This window comes from Mobula hypostoma, chromosome 6, assembly GCF_963921235.1.
Source record: "Mobula hypostoma chromosome 6, sMobHyp1.1, whole genome shotgun sequence".
NCBI classification, from domain to species: Eukaryota; Metazoa; Chordata; class Chondrichthyes; order Myliobatiformes; family Myliobatidae; genus Mobula; species Mobula hypostoma.
In genome coordinates, this window is record NC_086102.1 from 178,431,970 (window position 1) to 178,447,079 (window position 15,110).

At 40.2% G+C, this 15,110-nt stretch overlaps 1 protein-coding gene across 2 annotated transcripts in view; it reads right to left on the minus strand.

Moving 5' to 3' along the window:
* The window catches only part of LOC134347737 (potassium voltage-gated channel subfamily H member 7-like), a 579,490-nt gene that overhangs the window by 181,904 nt on the left and 382,476 nt on the right, over positions 1–15,110 (minus strand). Inside the window, exon 5 of one of the 2 annotated variants that reach the window (XM_063050140.1) lies at positions 7,141–7,161. The exons of the other annotated variant lie outside the window; for it this stretch is intronic. Coding sequence (XP_062906210.1) covers positions 7,141–7,161 — 21 coding nt within the window. The remainder of the gene's footprint in view (positions 1–7,140; positions 7,162–15,110) is intronic. 2 annotated transcript variants of the gene reach the window in all.

Genomic DNA, 15,110 nt, shown 5'->3' on the forward strand with positions numbered 1-15,110 from the left:
GGTGGTTCATTTTGGTAGGTCAAATATGATGGCAGAATTTACTATTAATGGTAAGACTCTTGGCAGTGTGGAGGATTGGAGGGATCTTGGGGTCCAAGTCCATAGGATACTCAAAGCTGCTGTGCAGGTTGACTCTGTGGTTAAGAAAGCATATGGTGCATTGGCCTTCATCAATCGCGGGATTGAGTTTAGGAGCTGAGAGGTAATGTTGCAGCTGTATAGGACCCTGGTGAGAGCCCACTTGGAGTACTGTGCTCAGTTCTGATCACCTCACTACAGGAAGGATGTAGAAGCCATAGAAAAGGTGCAGAGGAGATTTACAAGGATGTTGCCTGGACTGGGGAGCGTGCCTTATGAGAATAGGTTGAGTGAACTCGGCCTTTTTTCCTTAGAGCGATGGAGGATGAAAGGTGACCTGATAGAGGTGTATAAGATGATGAGAGGCACTGATTGTGTGGATAGTCAGAGGCTTTTTCCCAAGGCTGAATGACTAGCACGAGAGGGCAGGCACAGTTTTAACGTGCTTGGAAGTAGATACAGAGGAGATGTCAGGGTTAGGTTTTTTTCGTAGAGAGTGGCGAGTGCGTGGAATGGGCTGCCGGCGACGGTGGTGGAGGCGGATATGATGGTGTTTCTTAAGAGACTCCTGGACAGGAACATGGAAGCCAGAAAAATAGAGGGCTATGGGTAACCCTAGGTAATTTCTAAAGTAAGTACATGTTTGGCACAGCATTGTGGGCTGAAAGGCCAGTATTGTGCTGTAGGTTTTCTGTGTTTCTATGTTTTTGTTTGGATCTGACAAGTTAATACTTCTTCACAGATAGTGAGATAAGCAGGATGTGGATTATAACTGCTGACATAAAAAGAAAATAAAGGTGATTTTATTAATTATTTCCTTCAATAAAATAGTCCAAGTAAATTGATGGCACCAAGCTATTAATATTTAATCTTTTTTGCTGAATAACACTGAAATGGATTGAAAGAGTTAAGGGGTCTGACTAATATGGACACATGATAACAGACAGTGGTGTTCCAATGACAGAGTATTCTGACAAGGTTTGCAATACCACTGAAGCAGAAGTCATAGACTGACAAACTACCTCTGCTTATGGGAGAGGTTCAGCATGATCATCCACAATGGTCAGACAAATATCCACATACAGAAATTCGGTCATGTAAAAATAGGTGAGTAAAGACAAAGGAGGTTAATTATGTTATTAATAATATCTATGAGATGACAGTATAAAGCTAACAGACTAGAGGACTAGATTTAAGTATTGTTTGAAACTATATCCATTCCATGTATTGGTGACCACTCATGAATGAACGTGTAAACTGATCTTTTTCTTAAATTAAACATATGAGGAGCAGACTCACTGCGAGGAAATACGTGATCGAGAGGTGTGCATAACATCCAAGCTTATCAACCACGACCCCCACCACAAGGTTCGTACCTTGAACTTTATATGATTATGCAAGAAGTTGAACTTTTTAAAAATAAATTTGACACTTGAAGATAGAGATAGGTGGGAAGACAAATAGTCAAAATAAATTTGAGAGTTGGTAGGTTTACAAAAGATATCGATAGACAGCTTGTCTCCAGAGATGGAGCCAGAGCGATCAAGGAGAGAGGTGTCTGAGATGGGCCAAGTGAATTTAAGCACAGGGTGGAATTTGGAGGTAAAGGTGATGTAGTTGACAAACTCAGCATGGGTGCAGGAAACAGCACTAATACAGTCAGTAATGTAGCAGAGAGAGAGATTTAGGGTGCATTGTCCCTGTAGGCTTGTAACATGGACCATTCCATGTAGCTGGCAAAAATGGCAGGTATAGCTGAGGCCATGGCTACACCTTTGGTTTTGGAGAAAGTGGAAGGAGCCAAAGGAGGAAATGTTGAGGGTGAGAACCACTTCTGCCAGATGGAGGAGATTGTCGTGGAGGGGATCTGGTTAGTTCTGTTCTTCAGAAAGAGATCGAGAGTTTTAAGCATTCCAGATATGGGATAGAAATGCATAGGGACTTGACATCCATAGTGAAAATGAGGTGATCAGAGCCAGAGAAGTTAGAGTGACTGAAGTGATGAAGTATGTAAAGTGTCACAAACATAGGTAGGAAAGGACTGAATCAAGAGGGACAAAATGGAGTCAAGGTATGCGGGACAGGATTAGGCAGAAACAATGGGCCTACTGGGACAGTTAATTTTGGTGGATCTTGGGTAGGAGGTATAAATGAGCTGTACAGTGGATAGGAACTATAAGGTTGGTGGCAGTGGATGTGAGATGGTCAGAGTTGATGAGGTTAGTGACAGTGCCCGGTGCCTGACAATAACAATGGCCTGATGCTCCTTATGAGGTCCTGTTTAGGGGATAAGAAAGAGGAGGTGTCTGAGAGCTGCCATCTGGCCTTAGCAAAGTAGCTATACCTAATTGCTGCACCACAATGCTGCCCTTGAATTCTACGGAGAGTTACCTTAACAATGTTTCTAAAAGCCCTTTTGAAAAACTTTGGTCCTTCAATGCAATGTTCTTCAAACCGCATTGTGTTTTCTTTCCCCTGCATTATGCCTTGCTGTATCATTTTCTATGTACATTACAATTCTGACCCAATTGCAAGATTTTACATCTGTTAGGTCTTCACCTTCATCTTAAGCTTGTTATAGCCAGGGGTGGGGGACTAGCTCCCACTACCTAGTAAATGCTCCCAAAGGTGTGTCACGAATAGTCTCTGACAACCAAGTCCAGCTCCGAGTCTTCACGTGTGGCTTAGCTAGTAAGCTTGTTTCCACTAACAGAAGAAGGGGCAAAGGTTACTGGTGCCTTAAAACCAGTGATTTTGGGAAGATGGGGCTCATCAACTGTGGATGGCAGCTCATCTAGAAGAAGGAAATCACTGATTTCTTACGGCTTTACCCACTCATGGGGATGGCTTCGGGTGTAAGCCCCAAGCAAAAGTTCCAGTGCGGGATTCCCTAAGTCCCCTATCGTTGACTTCAAAGCTGACAGGCAACTCCTGTGATGCCACTGGTGCCAAACTGTGTGGGCCTCTGCCGTTCCTTTGGATTCACCAGCTGCGTGAAGAGGGGATCCTGCGAACACGAGCAACAGGTTGCTGCTCATATCGTACTGCCCTAGTTTGTGTATCACGTAGACAGCTGGGACGCTACATCCATGGTCAACCACGCCCAATGGAGGTCCTCAGCACTTTACCTCAGAGCTATGATATTTAGAGTCATTCTTTAAGTAGGGAACAAAGCTGATTCAAGAATAGACACTCCAAGTTAGGAGAAAGGAGTTACCCAGGGGCTAGCAGAGACTTGGAAGATTACCCACTGCAGGCATACTCTTTGAGCAAAGGGGTGACTCCAGAATGATATTGATGTAGCGATGTAGATGGCTGTTGAGGAGGTAAGCAGTATTACTATGTAAGTGCAATCTGTGGCAAAGTTTGAAACATCAACAAATCCCCATGTTGCTCTTCCTGCCACCTTTATATTTAAGGATGCTGAGGTACATCCTTGGATGTGCTGGGACACATCACCGGTGATGTAACCTGGGGCCATTGGGTGTTTGAATCTCTTAACATCAGACACCCTCGCCCAGGCAGGGTTGATCAGGCCCTGATTGTGTCCCAGCAGCGTTTTTCCATGGCTCGCACCTCTTGATCCATCACCACCTGGAGGCTTGCTCAGCAGCCTCTGTGATGGTCCTGATGCCTCTTTGTTTTGCAACCTCTGTAATGCCAAGGAGAGAGTAGGTTCTGCAAGATGAGAAGCCAGCAAAACCACTACACTCCACCTCTTTAGGCTCACATTGTGCCCTCCACCGCTGTCTCTGGCACTGGTCTACCACCTTCTGGTATTTGACTTTCTTACATTCGAACACCTCCTCAATCTGATCTTCCCAAGGCACTGTCAAAAAATAGTCAACCTTTTTTCTTTCTGATTATGGTGGTTGAGTGTTTTCCCTAATGTAGCAGTGAGCAGAAAACTAGAGAGTGGCTAAGATCAGAAGCAGCACCCTGGGAAAGATCCTGTTGCCAGGAAGTTAAGAGCGATTGGAGTGTTGACTTCAGGGGCAAACCAATCAACATATGTGCAAATCCTATTTATGTTTGCAGGAGATAATGGACCCTAATGAAGACTGTCATGCTGAAGACTTATCTACATAGATGCTCGCCCTAATGAAAAAGTCCATTTACGACCATGGGCCTTGGTGAACTCTGGGTGGATAATGTCCTGGGTGATGAGCACATGGGTGATAAGTGATCAAGATAGACAAATCACCACTGAAAGTATGATCTCTATGCAGAAAGGTTATTGAGAATGTGAAAAATGTTCACTGTGGGGTGTTATGCAGTTAAACCATTTTCCCAGTTTGAATCAAATTGTTCCAATTTATGATTGATAGATGCTGTTATCTTCTCCATTTTGTAAATGTCTATTGTAATTTCCATCCATGCGTTTAAAGTTGGTCTCTCCTGTGATAACCATTTCCTGGTAAGAGTCTTTTTACCAGCCACCTGCAGTATATTCATTTAATATTTATCTCTTTTCAATCATTCTTGAGGTATATCCCACTCCAATAGTCTTTGATTACGGGGCAATCCCAGAAAATATCATAAAAAGATCACTCCCTACATACATAGTTTTCTTCTTGTTTTTCTTTCTTTACTTTCTTTTCTAAAGGTGTATACCTCAGATAAATACTATGCGGAGATTTGTGGCAAACATGAATATATGATATATACATACAGTATCTGAAATACATCTCATGGAAATGTTTGTATGATGCTGAATTTCAATAAAAAAAATAAATTACGAAAAAAAAGAAAAATGTTCACTGTGAATAATTCATAAAATAAACTGTGGTTCTATAGGGTTCTGGGGAACAATCTAGCAAAGAAGGCAGTTTGCCAGTTGCTACATTAAATACCACAAATTCAAATAAAACAGGGTTAGTTAAAGCTAGTTGTTCTATAGTGATGAGACAATGCAGAAATAAGTTAGCAAGTTGTGAGAAGAACACAAAATCCATCAAAGGGATGTAGATGGATTAAATGACTGAACAAGAACTGCCATTTTGTTTGCAATCAGGGAGGGTGAAAAACAAACGGGCGCTGACTGTGAGGCACTGCACTTCCATGGGTGTCAACTGAGAGAGTTTTAAACCAAAGCAATAAATCTTGTGCAGCAAAATTCCTGTCATAAGTCAGGGGTTGAAATCTCTGTGGTGCATTAGGAGGTCAAGAAATGGCACGATTTTACTTTACTCTGAATTTAAATAGTTTCAGCAGTATTGGTCTTACTCTGTAATGAGAAGGAATTTCTAGGCTTATATTGCAGCAATCTTTAGACAATACAAATAATCACAAATGAAGATGAGGTAAATCTCATTTGATATTCACATATACTCCTTTTTCTGGGGAACCATCATCAAGGACCACAACCATTCAGGCCATCTTCTCTTCTCACTGCTGCCATCAGGAGGGAGGTACTGGAGCCTCAGGATTCACACCACCATGTACAGTAATAGTTAATACTCCCCCTCGCGCCCCCCCCCCACAACCCTCAGGCTCTTGAACCAAAGAGGAATAACTTCAATCAACTTCACATGTCCCATCACTGAACTCTTCCCGCAACCAATGAACTCATTTTCAAGGACTTTTCATTTCGTGTTCTCAATACTTATTGCTTATTTATTCATTATTATTGTTTCTTCTTTTTGCATTTGGACAGTTTTTTGTCTTCTGCATATCGGTTATTTGTCTGTCATATGTGCATTTTTTATGGATTCTATTGTGTTTCTTTGTATTTACTGTGAAGGCCGGAAAGAAATTAATCTCATGGTTGTATATGGTGATGTGTATGTACTTTGATAATAAATTTACTTTGAACCAGCAGAAGTAACATATTTAGTTGAATAGAAGGCATTTAATAAGCTGCTCTGTGATAGCTTTTGAGAGCATAGGACGGTACTTTAACAACTTTTGATAGATAGGGGAGTGCCTGATTAATAGAAAAAAAGGAGATGGTAAAATAGTTCATTTTTGGATTGACAGTCAGCAACTAGTAAGATGATACTAGGATCAGAGTAGGAGTCTCAACTATTTCTAATTTACTCTACTCCAAGGGAGGCCTCACCTGCATCTTATAAAGCCTTAACATTACATCTTTGCTTTTATATTCTAGTCTTCTCAAAATGAATGTTAACATTGCATTTCCTTTCCTCACCATTGATTCAACCTACAAATTGCCTTTAGGGAATTCTGCACGAGGACTTCCTAGTCCCCTAGCACTTCAGAGTTTTGAATTTTCTCTCCATTGAGAAAATACTCTATGCTTTTATTTCTTCTACCAAAGGTTTATTTTTGGATGTGGTGATTAGAATGCAGATCTCCAGACTGGTGATCCAGCTTTATTTTTGATTTCTTCATGCTAATTATAAACTCCCATTTTTTTTTCCATTTTACAAGTCATGATACCTTTAAGTTAAGAATTTCTGATTAATTTGTTATAGTAAAGATTCAACACTTTAGTCTCGTAAATACGCAGTTTCCTTGCTTTGTACTGCAGTCAGTGAAAAAGAAAACACCATCCTTGAAATTACATTGTGAAGTAACAGAAAATGACAGGAATTTCTTTACTCTGTTAATGGTGGTAACCTCAGTATAAATATGATGAGAACATAGAGGAATTTCAATTTCATCAAGTGGTTGCATGTTAATATATTACATCACAATCCCAGATCACAATATTTATAAATTAGAAAGAAGTGACACTTGTATCTTTAACTATGATTGTGCTCAATATTTTTTTTTTGGCTATTCAACTTTCTTTCAACAGAATCATGGCCAGAAAGACATGTCTCTAGGTTTATCACATTAATCGCTTTCTCATTCCCTGTACTAAATCCATGCACAGTACATCCTAAAAAAGGGTCATTCTAATAAAATGAATAACGTATATTCAGGTCACTACAATGATTTGATAAATACAATGATTCAAGACTTTTCTTAACCATTTGATATGTAACATTGACCTTGGAACATCTTGATCAGAACTTACATGCTGCAGTCACCAAACAAGTAAGCAAGGGTGTAAAAAATAGTGACAGTACATGCAGGTTTAGGTAAGAAAATTACCTTTAACATTGCGTCCGTTGTCTATGATGGCACCATGTCAATTAAGAAAGAAAGAAACAAGAAAAATACGAAATACTAAACAGCAAATTAAAAGAAATACATCTTGTTTTGAAACATTTTGCTATGTAAGAGCACAGTCATGTAAATGTATCAAATTTTCATGGTGAAGTTCTCAGTATTAAGATGGCCCAGCCTTTGGGTCTGCATATGTTATGATACAATTTTTGCTACTTCATTTGGGCACATCACACATGGAAACCTCATTATCACTCAAGATTCTTCACAGCAGGCAGAATGTTTGCTTCTCAAAGGGTGAAATATAATGAGAATGGAGAGGAATTGTGACAAATGATTTAAAGAAGTGAGTAGCTGGTCATCCGTAAAATTTATATATAATTCCCATGGTAGAGTCTGGATATTTAGAAAATGAATGCAAATGTGAGGGCTAATTTTAGATATCAGCCTTTATCCCAATTTTAAGTACTAGTTACGATAAATACAAATTCCAAGCGGATAAGCAGAGAGAGACTATTCTATTATTATTGATTTGTTAGATTTATGATTCTATTATGGTTATTGGATTTATTGAATATGTCCGCAAGTAAAGGAATCTCAGGTTTGAATATGGTGACATATATGTATTTTAATGACAATATGGTTGGGAAAATTCCACCTGCATTACTGATATAGTTATTCAATATATATTTGCATTCAAATATGAAAATTATATTTGCCTTTTGTCTTATGTAACTCCCACATCTGGCTGCTCCCTGATGGGAGTCACATATAGGTAAAAAATTAAATCTAACCCTTAGAATGAGCTTAGATTGTATCAGAAGATGTAGAATCTTTGTGGGTAGAGCTATGAAATTGTAAGGGCAAAAGTCTCTGATGGGAGTTAAATACAGGACTTGGTACAGCGGCCAGGATGTGGGAGACAAATTACAATGGGAGAGAAAAAGCATGTAAAAAGGTCAATATTATGTTAGTGATCGGGAATTTTAATATGCAGGTAAATTGGGAAAATCAGATTGTGCCGGATCCCAGGAAAGGATAGCTATTTAGTTCAGCTTGTGGCTGAGTCCATCAGGGGAATGGTAATTCTGGATTGCGTATTATGTAGAGAACCAGGTTTGATTAGACAGCTTAAGGTAAAGGAACCCTTTGGAGGTAGTGATCATAATATGATAGAATACCCCCTACAATTTCAGAGGTTGTAAGGGAGGACAAAGAAATGGTGGAATGGTGGACAAACATCGTAACAATATTGCATCATTCTTCACTGTAGAAGTTGTTAGCAGTATGCCAGAAATTCAAGAGTATCAGGGGCAGAAGTGAGTGTAGTTGCTGTTACTAAGGAGAAGGTGTTTGGGAAGCTGAAAGACACCTGGATCTAATGGACTACACCCCAAGGTTCTGAAAGAGCAATCTGAAGAGATTGTGGAAGTACTAGTAATGAGGTCTGGAAAATTGCATATGTCACCCCACTCTTTAAGAAGTTAGGGAGGCAGAAGAAAGGAAATTATAGGCCAGTTAGCCTTGACTTCAGTGGTTGGGAAGATGTTGGAGCCCATTATTAAGGATGTGGCTTTGGGGCACGTGGAAGCACGTGATAAAATAGGCCAAAATCAGCATGGTTTCCTTGCCTGACAAATCTGTTGAGTTTTTTGAGAAAATAACAGGCAGGATAGACAAGGGAGAGTCGGTGGATGTTGCTTACTTGAATTTTCAGAAGGCCTTTGACAAGGTGCTGCACATGAGGCTGCTTCACCAGACAAGAGCCCATGGTATTACAGCAAAGATGGTAGCATGGATAGAAGATTTGATGACTGGCAGCAGGCAAAGAGTGGGAATAAAGAGGGCCTATTCTGGTTGGCTGATGGCGACTGGTGCGATTCCATAGGGGTCAGTGTTGGGACCACTTCTTTTCACCTAAAGAATGGTTTGGATGACGGAATTAATGGCTTTGCGGCCAAGTTTGCGGGCAATACAAAGATAGGTGGAGGGGCAGGTAGTGTTGAAGAAGCAGGAGTTTCTGGAATGACTTAGACAAATTGGGAGAATGGTCAAAGAAGTGGCAGATTGAATATACTGTAGGGTAGTGGCATGGTCATGCACTTTGGTAGAGAGAATGAAGACGTTGGCTATTTTCTAATCAGGGAGGAAACTCAGAGATGCAAAGAGACTTATGAGTCCTTGAGCAGGATTCCCTAAAGGTTAACTTGAAGGTTGAGTCGGAAGTTAAATGCGATGTTAGCGTTCATTTCAAGGGGATTAGAATATAAGAGCAAGGATGTCATGCTGAGGTTTATAAGGCACTAGTCAGAATGCACCTGGAGTACTGTGAACAGTTTTCAGCCCCTTATCTAAGAAAAAATGTGCTGGAGAGGGTCCAGAGGAGGTTCACGAGAATGATTCTGTGAATGAAAGATTAATATATGGGTGCTTGATGGCTCTGAACCTGTAGTCACTGGAGTTTTGAAGATTGAAGGGGGACCTCATTGAAACCTGGCAGATATTGAAAGGTGTGGATAGAGTGGATATGTGGAGGATCTTTCCAGTAGTGGGGGAGTCCAGAACCAGAAGGCACAGCCTTAGAATAGAGGCTCACCCATTTAGAACAGAAATGAGAAAGAATTTCTTTAGACAGAGGGTAGTGAATCTGTGGAATTCATTGCCACAGAAGACTGTGAGGCCAAGTCACTAAGTATATTTAAAGTGGAGGTTGTTAGGTTCTTGATTAGCTGGAGTGTCAAAGTTTATGGGGAGGTGGAAGGAGAATTGGATTGAGAAGGATAATAATGGGGGAGCATACTCCATGGGCCAAATTCTGTAATTCTACTCCTATGTCTTATGTGTATTACGGGAAGTCATGCATCTCTCCCGAAATGAGCTTGCAAATTTCTGCTGATTTCTTTTGAAAGTAACATAAAATAAATCCTATCCTACCTAATAACAAAAATAATACATTGTATTTGTACAGCACCTTCACTTTAGAATAAAAAATCCCGAGGAAGTTTACCAAGAGAAACGTAACTGAAATAGATGGGGATAGTTACGTGACAAAATGTTTACTGTAACTTCCGGAAGTCTCCTGTATACACCTTCTCTAGAATGTTTATTCTTCATCATTATTCCTTTTATTATTTAATTTCTCCAACCTTCAAACGAACAGTGGATCTTGTCTTTTGTTCTCTCTGTCCCAACTTCCTATCACCGGTCTATCTAGTCATACAGGATCTCCGGTCATTTCTCTAACTCTCATAAGATCTGACGAAAAGTCTTTGACTTGAAACATCAATAATAATGATAACTTTATTTATATAGCATATTTCATACATTAAGATGCAGGCTCAATGAGTTTTACATAGATTGTAAAGATAAATTAATATAATAATAAGAAAATGAGAGAAAATTAAAAATCATAAGTAAAAACAAACATTATATAGAATAAAATGTAATCAAATATACCAAATTATATAAACATAATGAACATCAACAAGTAATAAGCAATCCTATAAGTATGCCAAATTTTATAAAATAGGTTTTTAGAAGTATTTTGAAATGTTCTACAGTACTAGCCTGGCATATCTCAGTCAGTAGAATATTCCAGAGTTTTGGTTCATAAGAACGAAAGTCTGCATCACCAGTTTTTATACGTTTAGCTCCAGAGTTACTAAGCAAACCAGTATTTGTGGATCTAAGCTGATGATTAGGGATGTAAGGGGAATAGACACTTTAATATATATGTAAGAGCTAGATATTCGCAATTTGCCTACCGACACAATCAATTGACAGATGACGCAATAGCCACAGCCCTTCACACTGTCCTTACACATCTGGAGGAGAGGGATGCTTTGGTGAGGATGCTCTCATTCAGTTCAGCATTCAACACCATAATTTATTCCAGGCTTGACAAGGAGCTCAGAGACCTTGGCATTTACCCTGCCTTGTGCAGCTGGATCCTGGACTTCCTGCCAGATCGCCAGCAGGTGGTAAGAGTGGGTTCCCTCACCTCTGCCCCTCTGACTCTCAACACAGGAGCTCTTCAGAGTTGTGTACTAAGCCCCCTACTTTACTCTCTGTATAGCCATGACTATGTCACCACCCACAGCTCCAAACTGCTAATTAAATTTGATGACGACACTACACTGATTGGCCTAATCTCAGATAATAATGAGACAGCCTACAGAGAGGAAGTCATCACCCTAACACAGTGGTGTCAAGAAAACAACCTCTCCCTCAACGTTGTTAAAACAAAGGAGCTGGTTGTGGACTACAGGAGGAATGGAGATAGGCTAACCCCTATAGACATCAATGGATCTGGGGTTGAGAGGATGAACAGCTTTAAGTTCCTCAGCATAAAGATCACCAAGGATCTCATGTGGTCTGTACATACTGGCTGTGTGGTGAAAAAGGCACAACAGTGCCTCTTTCACCTCAGACAGTCGAAGAAGTTAGGTATGGCCCCCCAAATTTGAAGACTTTCTAATGGGGCACGATAGAGAGCATCCTGACTGGCTGCATCATTGCCTGGTATGGGAACTGTACCTCCCTCAGTCACAGGACTCTGCAGAGAGTGGTGAGGACAGCCCAGCACACCTGTAGATGTGAACTTCCCACTATTCAGGACGTTTACAAAGACAGGTGTGTAAAAAAGGCCTGAAGGATCATTGTAGACCCAAGTCACCCCAGCCACAAACTATTCCAGCTGCTACCATCTGGGAAATGGTACTGCAGCATAATTGTCAGGACCAACTTCTGGGACAGCTTCTTCCACCAGGCCATCAGACTGCTTAATTCATGCTGATGTGACTGTATTTCTATGTTATATTGACTATCCTGTTATTTATTATAAATTACTATAATTGCACATTTGAACAGAGATGTAATGTATAGATTTTTACTCCTCATGTATATGAAGGATGTAAGTAATAAAGTCAAATCAATTCAATTCAATATTCAGAGCCTTATATACAATTAAGACTATTTTAAAATTGATCCAATGGACACAGGCAGCCTGTGTATCATGCCAGAACTGGTGAAATGTGTTCAGATTTTCCTGCTTTTTTTTTTGATTAAGCTTTTGCTGCTGCATTTTGAACAAACTGCAGATCATTTATATCTTTCTTAGGCAGACCTGAAAAGAGTGCATCGGGGCAGGCTAATCAGCTAAAAACAAAACGTTAGCCCTGTTCCTCTCTCCAAAGATGCTGTCGGATTTGATGAGTATTTCAGCTTTCTTTATTTTTCAGGGAATTTTACTTTTCTCAGGATGCAAGAAATTTGATTTAAAATTAATGTCAAGGGCACCTTTGAAAAGGGATGCGAAACGTATGCAGGTAAAAGTTTCAGCAAAAAAAGTTGTTAATGGTACAGCTGAGGAGCAGAAGGTTCTTTACTTCCAAAGGTAGTGAACAGGAGTATGAAAAGGAAAGGAGTACCATTCAGGGGCTGTGGGAATGGGGCAGATATGAAGCTAGACAAAAATGGTAAGATGATAAAAGCTGCAAAGGGATTTGAAAATAAATACAATATTGTGAGCTAAGTTTTCTACCAGCTCCCACAAGATCCCTCTCACTGGTGACCTGCGGAACTTAGAGGGAGCACTGGTTGATGATAAGAAACTGAATGTTGGATAATTTAGTCTTTGTGGAGCCAAAGGGAAAGACCACCAGCATCAACAACCACAACAACTAATATCACATTTTGAACAGAGTGATGCATCACAAAGATTCTCACAATAGCTTTGCTGATGAAAATCATGTAATTTTATAAAGAGCAGATCAGCAATAAGAAGATCCAGCAAAGGAACAATTAAAGATAGAGATGGGTGTCAGGGTGGAGATATGTCTCTACCAAAGGAGGTGTAAGGTGCTCCTTCCCTCCGCTAGCCTGCAGGTCACTCTTGGGCAAGGTGTAGCACCTGCTTAGCCCCACTCCTCACCACCCCGAAGCTGGATCATGTGAACCTGTGGAAGCAAGTGGTGGATGGTCGTATGAGCAGCTGGTGCATATCACAACTCCTGGTTATGCCGGGCAGACAATCTCTGAAGAGTATTGATAATGGCTGGAGACATTGCCCAGAAGAAGGCAATGGCAAACCACTTCTGCAGAAAAATTTCCCAAGAACAATCATGGTCATGGAAAGACCATGATCACCCATGACATACAACTGGCACATAATGAATGAATAAAAAATAGTGAGGTGATAGGAGCAAATTCCAAGACTTGGAACCTTAGCTATTGAATGTAGATATTCACATAAGTATGAATTATGTAAATATACATCCATCACCTGCAGTGGTTTGACTATGGATGTCTTTACCTATATAGAGAAAGAATGAGAATGTATAACCTTAGCACAGTAACATTTTCAGATTTCCTTGCTTTAATGATGGTCTCAATTTTCCACTTTGCTGGCTACAGACCAGTCTTAGGTATTTGCAGAGCTAAATAAATTACCTTTTTCTGGATGAAGGCACATGGGCTTTGTTTGAGGTGGAAGTTATGCTGATGTAAAGTTCTAAACATTCTCTGGAGTATATTAAGATTTTTCCTTTTCGTGATTGTTGCAAAATTAGAACACACGGCCAACTGGACGAACGATGCTGGACCTTTACAACATCTTGTCTATAGTCACCTGGGTAATTTTTGTTGCCAATTTTACTCCATGTAGAAGTTTGATTGACATGTTCAACCACTAGTGGCTATTAATTGTCAAGAAATGCTGGCTCTGCCTTGGCCATGACAGCTTTGCAAAATGTGCCTTTGCCAACTTGATATGCAGATTTTGAGATATAAACAGATGGTGTAGCTTTGTCATTCATTGCTCTGAAAAGGGTCACTTTGTGATTTCTGCGGAGCTGAATAGTTCATCTCTGCCTTAAGGACCACTATGATGGGGTCCTTCCATTCATTTTGTGCCAGTTTACCACGTCGCTAAAGCTCATTTTGTTCTGTCTCTGAACTGGAGTTTACTGTACCAGACAAGGTCATAGTTTATAACAGATCTGATTGGCATTGAGTTTTATATACATGTGACTTTTAAGCTCCTTAGTTTCAATATGTGAATCCTTGAATATATTTTGCTATTGTTGCAGTTTTCTCAAGCTGATTGCAGTGTGTTTATACTGAATACATTTTCTAATCCATCTGCTATTCTTTCAAACAAACCCTTTCGAGCATAGTCGGTCTGTTAAATTAATCTGCTGCTATAATCAGTAGCTTTTCTTTTGCCTATTTTAAGAACAACATGAATCTATTTCTCCCGATATTTGCAGCACCTTACTAGCGACACCTGACTACACTCAGCTTATGAATGGCCAGTCCCATGGTGCACTATCTGGCTGTGTCACATCTGTATTAGCCACTGCAACTTTAAAAGAAAATTGAAACCAGTGTTGCTATCTTTTTTTCTTAATCACTGCTATTGTCAATCATTGTATATGCTGAAACTGGAGAGGGTTCAAAGGAGGCTCACAAAAATGACTCTGAAATTGATAGGCTTATCATATACGGAGCGTTTGATGGCTCTGGGTTTCTACTCACTGGAATTCAGAAGACTGAGCGGTGACCTCATTGAAACCTATTGAATTTTGAAAGGCCTCAGTAGAGTGGATGCAGAGAGGATGTGTCCTATAGTGGGGGAGAATACAACCAGAGGATGCAGCCCCGGAACAGAGGGACATCTTTTTACAACAAAGATGAGGAGAAATTTCTTTAGCCAGAGAGCTGTGAATCTGTGGAAATTGTTGCCACAGGCAGTTATGGAGGCCAAATCATTGGGTATATTTAAAGCAGAGGTTGATAGATTCTTTATTGGTCAGGGCATGAAGGAATATAGAGAGAAGGAAGGTGATTGCAGCTGAGAGGGAAAATGGATCAGCCGTGATGAAATGGCAGAGCAGATTCAACAAGCCAAATGGCCCAAGTCCGCACCTATATCTTATGCTCTTATGGTATCAAAC